The 9,774-nt window shown below is 54.9% G+C and overlaps 1 protein-coding gene across 1 annotated transcript in view; it reads left to right on the top strand.

Moving 5' to 3' along the window:
• LOC148135320 (E3 ubiquitin-protein ligase TRIM69-like) overlaps positions 1–9,274 on the top strand; it is an 18,839-nt gene extending 9,565 nt beyond the window's left edge. The window contains exon 3 of the mRNA XM_087985012.1: positions 8,647–9,274. Coding sequence (XP_087841138.1) covers positions 8,647–9,179 — 533 coding nt within the window. The 3' untranslated portion in view covers positions 9,180–9,274. The remainder of the gene's footprint in view (positions 1–8,646) is intronic.
• Positions 9,275–9,774: the final 500 nt, after the last annotated feature.

Raw genomic sequence — 9,774 nt, 5'->3', positions numbered from 1 at the left:
GATTGGCCATGCTAAATTGTCCCATAGTGCCCAGGGATGTGCAGGTTAGGGTGGATTGGCCATGCTAAATTGTCCCATAGTGTCCAGGGATGTGCAGGTTAGGGTGGATTGGCCATGCTAAATTGTCCCATAGTGCACAGGGATGTGCAGGTTAGGGTGGGTTGGCCATGCTAAATTGTCCCGTAGTGCCCAGGGATGTGTTGGTTAGGGCGGATTGGCCATGCTAAATTGTCCCGTAGTGTCCAGGGATGTGCAGGTTAGGGTGGATTGGCCATGCTAAATTGTCCCATAGTGTCCAGGGATGTGCAGGTTAGGGTGGATTGGCCATGCTAAATTGTCCCATAGTGCCCAGGGATGTGCAGGTTAGGGTGGATTGGCCATGCTAAATTGTCCCGTAGTGACCAGGGATGTGCAGGTTAGGGTGGATTGGCCATGCTAAATTGTCCCATAGTGTCCAGGGATGTGCAGGTTAGGGTGGATTGGCCATGCTAAATTGTCCCATAGTGCCCAGGGATGTGCAGGTTAGGGTGGATTGGCCATGCTAAATTGTCCCGTAGTGACCAGGGATGTGCAGGTTAGGGTGGGTTGGCCATGCTAAATTGTCCCATAGTGCCCAGGGATGTGCAGGTTAGGGTGGATTGGCCATGCTAAATTGTCCCATAGTGCCCAGGGATGTGCAGGTTAGGGTGGATTGGCCATGCTAAATTGTCCCATAGTGCCCAGGGATGTGCAGGTTAGGGTGGATTGGCCATGCTAAATTGTCCCATAGTGCCCAGGGGTGTGCAGGTTAGGGTGGATTGGCTATGCTAAATTGTCCCGTAGTGCCCAGGGGTGTGCAGGTTAGGGTGGATTGGCCATGCTAAATTGTCCCATAGTGCCCAGGGATGTGCAGGTTAGGGTGGATTGGCTATGCTAAATTGTCCCGTAGTGCCCAGGGGTGTGCAGGTTAGGGTGGATTGGCCATGCTAAATTGTCCCATAGTGCCCAGGGATGTGCAGGTTAGGGTGGATTGGCTATGCTAAATTGTCCCGTAGTGCCCAGGGATGTGCAGGTTAGGGTGGATTGGCCATGCTAAATTGTCCCATAGTGCCCAGGGATGTGCAGGTTAGGGTGGATTGGCCGTGCTAAATTGTCCCGTAGTGCCCAGGGGTGTGCAGGTTAGGGTGGATTGGCCGTGCTAAATTGTCCCGTAGTGCCCAGGGATGTGCAGGTTAGGGTGGATTGGCCATGCTAAATTGTCCCATAAAGCCCAGGGATGATGCATTAGAGTAACAGAATAATGGAATGGGTCTGGGTGGGTTACTGTTTGGAGGGTCGGTGTGGTCTTGTCGGGCTGAATGGCCTGTTTGCACACCGTCGGGAGTCTATGATTACTCAGCCTCCACGTGACTCCAAACCATCAACAACAGGGCTGACCGTTCAACAGTCAGTTCGCGGACGACAAATATCTGCCACACCTGGACGATGGCACATCCCTGTGGCAAGGCCAGGGGAGCCGTCGGAAAGATGTCCCTTCTCACGTCCATCGGTGAAAAGTGGGAACTTTGGTCTGCCTATGCGTTCTGTTCCCCCCCCCAGTGTGAGGTGTTGGCAAGTATGGGCAAGTTCTCCCTCTGACCGACAGGCAACACCCCCACCAAGTGGTCAACTGAGGAGCTGCAGGAAGCAGCAATTATGGGGACAGACACGCACGCGCGCGCACACACACACACACACACACACACACATACACACACACACACACACATATACACACACACACACACACACGTACATGCACACCCCCCCCCCAAGCAGACAGAAGGACATGCATAGATGCACACAGACACACATAAAAACAGGGAGTGTGTGTGTTTTCTGCCCACCTGTTTTTGTCTCTATGTCCGTGTGTGTTTTCTGTGCTTTTATTTTGAGAGTGCGCACGTATGTTGTGTGTTTTGTGTGCCGCGTGACTGGATGTTGAATGTTTTGTGTTTGTGTGCTTGTGCACATGTGGGTACAGCAGAGATTCCCGACTCCCCCTCTTGTGTATGTGCACGAGTGCATTTCTATGTCTGCCTGTACATGCGTGTGTGTGTGTCTGCATGCGTGGTGTGTGTGCATATGTCTCTCCACACGTGTCTGCCATATGCGTGTCTGTCTTTGAAAGTGTGTGTCTCCTCATTCATGTCTGCATGTGTATGTGTTGTGTGTGTCTGTCTGCATGTGCGTGATTTTGTGCATCTGTGTGTGTGTCTTGTCTGCGCGTGTGTGTGTGTTTCTGCTTGCATGTGGTATGTTTGCTTCTGTGTGTCTGTCTCCCCAGGAGTGTGTCTGTGTTCAGAGGGACTACAAGCATATCGTTGCCAGCATGTGTGTTTCTGAGTCTGTATGTCGCAAGTCATACAGCATGGAAACGGACCCTTCAGCCCAACCAGTCCATGCTAAACATAATCCCCACCTAAACTAATCCCACCTGCCTGCTCCTGGCCCATATCCTTCCAAACCTTTCCTATTCATGTCCTTATCCAAATGTCCTTCAAACATTGTAACTGTACCCACATCCACCACTTCCTCAGGAAGCTCATTCCACACACGAACCACCCTCTGTGTAAAATAATTTGCTCCCATGTCTTTTTTAAATCTCTCTCCTCTCACCTTGAAAATGTGCTTCCCCTAGTCTTGAATCTCCCCCCCCCCCCCCCCCCCCCCACCATTCCAGGGAAAAGGCACCCATCAACTCTGCCCATACCCCTCATGATTTTCTAAAGCTCTGTAAGGTCACCTCTGAGTGAAAAGAAAACGTCCCAAACTTTCTTCATAACTCAGACCTCCCATTCCTGGCAACATCCTGGTATTTCTCTTCTGAACTCTCTCCAGTTTAATAATCTCCTCCCTGCAACAGGGCAACTAGAGCTGGACACAGTTCTCCAGACGAGGCCTCACCAATGTCCTGTACAACCCCAAGATGACGTCCCCAACTCCTGTACTCAAAGGTCTGAGCGATGAAGGCAAACGTGCTAAACGCCTTCTTAATCACCCTGTCTACCTGTGAGGCAAACTTCAAAGAATTATGTACCTGCACCCCTAGGTCTTGTCTGTTCCACAACGTTACCCAGGGTCCTAACATTAATTGTATAACTCCTGTCCATGTGTGTGTGTGTGTGTGTGTGTGTGTGTACTTCTGCATATGTCACATACTGTGTATGTGTCTGTGTACATGTGTGTGCACACGCATCTGTCTGCTTGGGTGTGTCTCGCCCGATAATTGCTGCCTCCCGCAACCCCTCGGTTGACCACTTGGTGGGGCTGTTGCCTGTCGGTCAGAGAGCTTGACCACAACTGCAGGAGGGAGATGGGATCAGTCCGGGGACTGGGAATGGTGGCCGCCTAACTCTGGTGGCGGCATTGAGACATCAGAGGCTGTGATCGCCCACCCGGGAGGGGGCGTGGTCGGCTGTATTGTCTGCTGCCTGTCTCTCCCCCTCTCCATCTTACTCCAGCCCAGGATGGTCAGTTTATCGTCATGCAGCACAGAAACAGACCCTTCGGCCCAACTTGTCCATGCTGACCAGTATCCCGACTAACCTAGTCCCAGTTGCCGGCTCCTGGCCCTTATTCCTCTAAATTCTTCTCATTCATGTGCCCATCCAGGTGCCTTTTAAATGTTGTAACTGCATTTGTTTCCTCTGGCAGCTCATTCCTGTGTGTTACCCCTGGGATCCCTTTCCCCCTCTCACCCGAAACCTATTCCCCTCTAGTTCTGGACTCCCCCACCCCAGGGAAAAGACCTTGTCTGTTCACCCTATCCATGCCCCTTCATGACTTTATAAACCTCTTTAAGTCACCCCTCAGCCTCCAACACTCCAGGGAAAATAGTCCCAATTTCGAGTGGACTGAGAAGTGGCAGATGGAGTTTAATTTAGATAAATGCGAGGCGCTGCATTTTGGAAAAGCAAATCAGGGCAGGACTTAGACACTTAATGGTAAGGTCCTGGGGAGTGTTGCTGAACAAAGAGACCTGGGAGAGGTTCATAGTTTCTTGAAAGTGGAGTTGCAGGTTGATAGGATAGTGAAGAAGGCGTTTGGTATGCTTTCCTTTATTGGTCAGAGTATTGAGTACAGGAGTTGGGAGGTCATGTTGCCGCTGTACAGGACATTGGTTAGGCCACTGTTGGAATATCATGTGCAATTCTGGTCTCCCTCCTATCGGAAAGATGTTGTGAAACTTGAAAGGGTTCAGAAAAGATTTATAAGGATGTTGCCAGGGTTGGAGGATTTGAGCTACAGGGAGAGGCTGAACAGGCTGGGGCTGTTTTCCCTGGAGTGTCGGAGGCTGAGGGGTGACCTTATAGAGGTTTACAAAATCATGAGGGGCATGGATAGGGTAAATAGGCAAAGTCTTTTTCCTGGGGTGGGGGAGTCCAGAACTAGAGGGGCATAGGTTTAGGATGAGAGGGGAAAGATATGTAAGAGACCTAAGGGGCAACTTTTACACACAGAGGGTGGTACGGGTATGGAATGAGCTGCCAAAGGAAGTGGTGGAGGCTGGTACAATTACAATATTTAAGAGGCATTTGGATGGGTATATGAATAGGAAGAGTTTAGGGGGATACGGGCCGGGTGCTGGCAGGTGGGACTAGATTGAGTTGGGATATCTGGTCGGCATGGACGGGTTGGGCCGAAAGAGAGAGAGAGAGGGAGAGGAAGGAAAGAGAGAGAGGGAGGGGAAGGAGAGAGAGAGAGGGAGGGGAAGGAGAGAGAGAGAGGGAGGGGAAGGAGAGAGAGAGAGGGAGGGGAAGGAGAGAGAGAGAGGGAGGGGAAGGAGAGAGAGAGAGGGAGGGGAAGGAGAGAGAGAGAGGGAGGGGAAGGAGAGAGAGAGAGGGAGGGGAAGGAGAGAGAGAGAGGGAGGGGAAGGAGAGAGAGAGGGAGGGGAAGGAGAGAGAGAGAGGGAGGGGAAGGAGAGAGAGAGAGGGAGGGGAAGGAGAGAGAGAGAGGGAGGGGAAGGAGAGAGAGAGAGGGAGGGGAAGGAGAGAGAGAGAGGGAGGGGAAGGAGAGAGAGAGAGGGAGGGGAAGGAGAGAGAGAGAGGGAGGGGAAGGAGAGAGAGAGAGGGAGGGGAAGGAGAGAGAGAGAGAGGGAGGGGAAGGAGAGAGAGAGGAGGGAGGGGAAGGAGAGAGAGAGAGGGAGGGGAAGGAGAGAGAGAGAGGGAGGGGAAGGAGAGAGAGAGGGAGGGGAAGGAGAGAGAGAGGGAGGGGAAGGAGAGAGAGAGAGAGTGAGGGAGGGGGAAGGAGAGAGAGAGAGAGTGAGGGAGGGGGAAGGAGAGAGAGAGAGAGTGAGGGAGGGGGAAGGAGAGAGAGAGAGAGTGAGGGAGGAGGAAGGAGAGAGAGAGAGAGTGAGGGAGGAGGGAGGAGGAAGGAGAGAGAGAGTGAGGGAGGAGGAAGGAGAGAGAGAGAGAGTGAGGGAGGAGGAAGGAGAGAGAGAGAGAGTGAGGGAGGAGGAAGGAGAGAGAGAGTGAGGGAGGAGGAAGGAGAGAGAGAGAGAGTGAGGGAGGAGGAAGGAGAGAGAGAGAGAGTGAGGGAGGAGGAAGGAGAGAGAGAGTGAGGGAGGAGGAAGGAGAGAGAGAGAGAGTGAGGGAGGAGGAAGGAGAGAGAGAGTGAGGGAGGAGGAAGGAGAGAGAGAGTGAGGGAGGAGGAAGGAGAGAGAGAGAGAGTGAGGGAGGAGGAAGGAGAGAGAGAGAGAGTGAGGGAGGAGGAAGGAGAGAGAGAGTGAGGGAGGAGGAAGGAGAGAGAGAGTGAGGGAGGAGGAAGGAGAGAGAGAGAGAGTGAGGGAGGAGGAAGGAGAGAGAGAGAGAGTGAGGGAGGAGGAAGGAGAGAGAGAGTGAGGGAGGAGGAAGGAGAGAGAGAGTGAGGGAGGAGGAAGGAGAGAGAGAGAGAGAGTGAGGGAGGAGGAAGGAGAGAGAGAGTGAGGGAGGAGGAAGGAGAGAGAGAGAGAGTGAGGGAGGAGGAAGGAGAGAGAGAGAGAGTGAGGAAGGAGAGAGAGAGAGAGTGAGGGAGGAGGAAGGAGAGAGAGAGTGAGGGAGGAGGAAGGAGAGAGAGAGAGTGAGGGAGGAGGAAGGAGAGAGAGAGAGTGAGGGAGGAGGAAGGAGAGAGAGAGAGAGGGAGGAGGAAGGAGAGAGAGAGAGTGAGGGAGGAGGAAGGAGAGAGAGAGAGTGAGGGAGGAGGAAGGAGAGAGAGAGAGTGAGGGAGGAGGAAGGAGAGAGAGAGAGTGAGTGAGGAGGAAGGAGAGAGAGAGAGAGTGAGGGAGGAGGAAGGAGAGAGAGAGAGTGGGGGAGGAGGAAAGAGAGAGAGAGAGAGTGAGGGAGGAGGAAGGAGAGAGAGAGAGAGTGAGGGAGGAGGAAGGAGAGAGAGAGAGTGAGGGAGGAGGAAGGAGAGAGAGAGAGAGTGAGGGAGGAGGAAGGAGAGAGAGAGAGAGAGGGAGGAGGAAGGAGAGAGAGAGAGAGAGGGAGGAGGAAGGAGAGAGAGAGAGTGAGGGAGGAGGAAGGAGAGAGAGAGAGAGAGTGAGGGAGGAGGAAGGAGAGAGAGAGAGAGAGAGTGAGGGAGGAGGAAGGAGAGAGAGAGAGAGAGTGAGGGAGGAGGAAGGAGAGAGAGAGAGAGGGAGGAGGAAGGAGAGAGAGAGAGGGAGGAGGAAGGAGAGAGAGAGAGAGTGAAGGAGGAGGAAGGAGAGAGAGAGAGAGGGAGGAGGAAGGAGAGAGAGAGAGAGAGAGAGGGAGGAGGAAGGAGAGAGAGAGAGAGAGAGAGGGAGGAGGAAGGAGAGAGAGAGAGAGAGGGAGGAGGAAGGAGAGAGAGAGAGAGAGAGAGGGAGGAGGAAGGAGAGAGAGAGAGAGAGAGAGGGAGGAGGAAGGAGAGAGAGAGAGAGAGAGAGAGTGAGGGAGGAGGAAGGAGAGAGAGAGAGAGAGAGAGTGAGGGAGGAGGAAGGAGAGAGAGAGAGTGAGGGAGGAGGAAGGAGAGAGAGAGAGTGAGGGAGGAGGAAGGAGAGAGAGAGAGTGAGGGAGGAGGAAGGAGAGAGAGAGAGAGTGAGGGAGGAGGAAGGAGAGAGAGAGAGAGTGAGGGAGGAGGAAGGAGAGAGAGAGAGAGAGGGAGGAGGAAGGAGAGAGAGAGAGAGAGTGAGGGAGGAGGAAGGAGAGAGAGAGAGAGAGTGAGGGAGGAGGAAGGAGAGAGAGAGAGAGAGTGAGGGAGGAGGAAGGAGAGAGAGAGAGTGAGGGAGGAGGAAGGAGAGAGAGAGAGAGAGTGAGGGAGGAGGAAGGAGAGAGAGAGAGAGAGTGAGGGAGGAGGAAGGAGAGAGAGAGAGAGAGTGAGGGAGGAGGAAGGAGAGAGAGAGAGAGAGAGTGAGGGAGGAGGAAGGAGAGAGGGAGAGAGTGAGGGAGGAGGAAGGAGAGAGAGAGAGAGAGAGGGAGGAGGAAGGAGAGAGAGAGAGAGGGAGGGAGGAGGAAGGAGAGAGAGAGAGAGGGAGGGAGGAGGAAGGAGAGAGAGAGAGAGAGAGAGGGAGGAGGAAGGAGAGAGAGAGAGAGAGAGGGAGGAGGAAGGAGAGAGAGAGAGAGAGAGGGAGGAGGAAGGAGAGAGAGAGAGAGAGAGTGAGGGAGGAGGAAGGAGAGAGAGTGAGGGAGGAGGAAGGAGAGAGAGAGAGAGAGAGTGAGGGAAGAGGAAGGAGAGAGAGAGAGAGAGAGTGAGGGAGGAGGAAGGAGAGAGAGAGAGTGAGGGAGGAGGAAGGAGAGAGAGAGAGAGAGAGTGAGGGAGGAGGAAGGAGAGAGAGAGAGAGAGAGTGAGGGAGGAGGAAGGAGAGAGAGAGAGTGAGGGAGGAGGAAGGAGAGAGAGAGAGTGAGGGAGGAGGAAGGAGAGAGAGAGAGAGAGGTGAGGGAGGAGGAAGGAGAGAGAGAGAGAGTGAGGGAGGAGGAAGGAGAGAGAGAGTGAGGGAGGGGGAAGGAGTGAGTGAGGGAGGGGAAGGAGAGAGAATGAGGGGGAAGGAGAGAGAGAGTGCGTGAGGGAGGGGGAAGGAGAGAGAGAGTGCGTGAGGGAGGGCGAAGGAGAGAGAGAGTGAGTGAGGGAGGGGGAAGGAGAGAGAGAGAGAGTGAGGGAGGGGGATGGAGAGAGAGAGTGAGGAAAAAGGGAGAGAGTTGGGGGGGAGAAAGCGAGCAAGTGGCAGAGGGCGGTGGGAGGGAGAGACTGGGAGGGGCGAAAGGGAGAGGTGGAAGGGGGAAAGAGGGAGACAGATGAGGAGAGGGGGTTACAGAGAGAGGGAGAGATGAGAAAGAGGAGGAAGGAGAAAGAGAAGGGGAGGGCGGTGAAAAGGGAGAATGGCAGGTTGGGAAGGGAGAGAGTGAAGGGGCGAAAGGAGAGTGTGAGGAAGGGGTGTCAGGGAGAGGAGGGAGAGTGAGCAAGATGGAAAGAGAGGGAGTGACCGAGGCAGGGAATTGGCTGTGGGTTGAAGACTGGAAACCACACCTCATCGCTCTCTGTGTAACTCCGGGCTACAACGCAGAGTGGAATCCTTCTGCCGTCGACATCCGGGTGGTGGGGAGGGAGGGAGGGAGGGGGGAGGGGGGTAACGTCACCTTCTCCCCTCATTAGTGCCGTTTTATTCCCGCCCCCTCCCCCCCCCTTCCCCAACAGGCCCAGAGAATCTCTACTTTGACCCCAAGTCTGCCCACGTCAGCCTGCGCTTCAACAGAGACTACACGCTAGTGGAGTGGTCCCGCCCGGAGACCCCTGACCTGGAAGCGGCGCCGGGCGACCCGAGGCGCTTTGACCTCTTCCCGGCCGTGCTGGCCAGCGCCCACTTCTCCTCAGGCCGCCGCTACTGGGAGGTGGACGTCACCGATTCCGTCTCCTGGCACCTGGGGGTCACCTGCGTACACAGCCCGCGCCAGGGCTACGTCAGGCTGACCCCGGCGCACGGCTACTGGAGCATCTGCCGGCTGCTGGACTACTGGGAGAATGGAGAGCAACGGCGCCCCCTGGCGGTGGACACCGAGCTCGCCAAGGTGGGCGTCTACCTGGACTTTGAGGCGGGCCAGCTGTCCTTCTACGATGCCAACTGCATGGCGCTCCTGTGCACCTTCGACGTCACCTTCCGCAGCCCCGTGGTGCCCTTCTTCAGCCCCTGCATGGGCGTGGACAGCACCCTCCGACTTTGCCACTACTGACAGAACTTTATCCCCCCCCCCTCCCCACCTCCTCTTGCCCGCCCTCCAAGAACATTCTCCCCCCCCCCCCACGCTACATGAGTCAATAAGTAAAAGTGATAAGGTTTTCTATGTATTGGCATGCGTGGAGGGATTGTTGGTGCCTGCCCCTTTAAGGGACCTTGGTGGGGGGGGGGTGGAGATAACACACTCCTGCTGCTCCTGCCCCCTGGGGATGCGATGGCTGCTTCTGTCGTGGGCAGTGCCTGCAGCCAATTTGTTCACCACAGCCTCCCTTTTCCCCAAGGGGCACGGTGGTAATGAGGTGGGCGTCCCACCCCTGACCACACCGCGCACACATTTACCCAGGGAAGCTGTTTTCCTGATGTTGGGTCCTGCATGTACCCTCACATTGTTCATGTGTGTGTGTGTGTGTGAGAGAGAGAGAGAGAGCGAGTGTGTGTGTGAGAGAGAGAGCGAGTGTGTGTGTACCCTGAGAAATACTAAGGGTAAAAAGACCCTGTTGGGAGTTACCTACCAGCCCCCAAACAGCAGTCTGGATGTCAGATGTAAGTTGAATCAGGAGCTGAAATTGGCCTGTCGCAAAGATGTTACT

The sequence above is a fragment of the Chiloscyllium plagiosum genome, unplaced genomic scaffold, assembly GCF_037043375.1.
Source record: "Chiloscyllium plagiosum isolate Xiang-an unplaced genomic scaffold, Cpla_swu_hap1 HiC_scaffold_50, whole genome shotgun sequence".
Classification (NCBI taxonomy): domain Eukaryota; kingdom Metazoa; phylum Chordata; class Chondrichthyes; order Orectolobiformes; family Hemiscylliidae; genus Chiloscyllium; species Chiloscyllium plagiosum.
The sequence above is the reverse complement of the archived record's forward strand: the minus strand, read 5'-3'. Positions and strand labels throughout refer to the sequence as shown.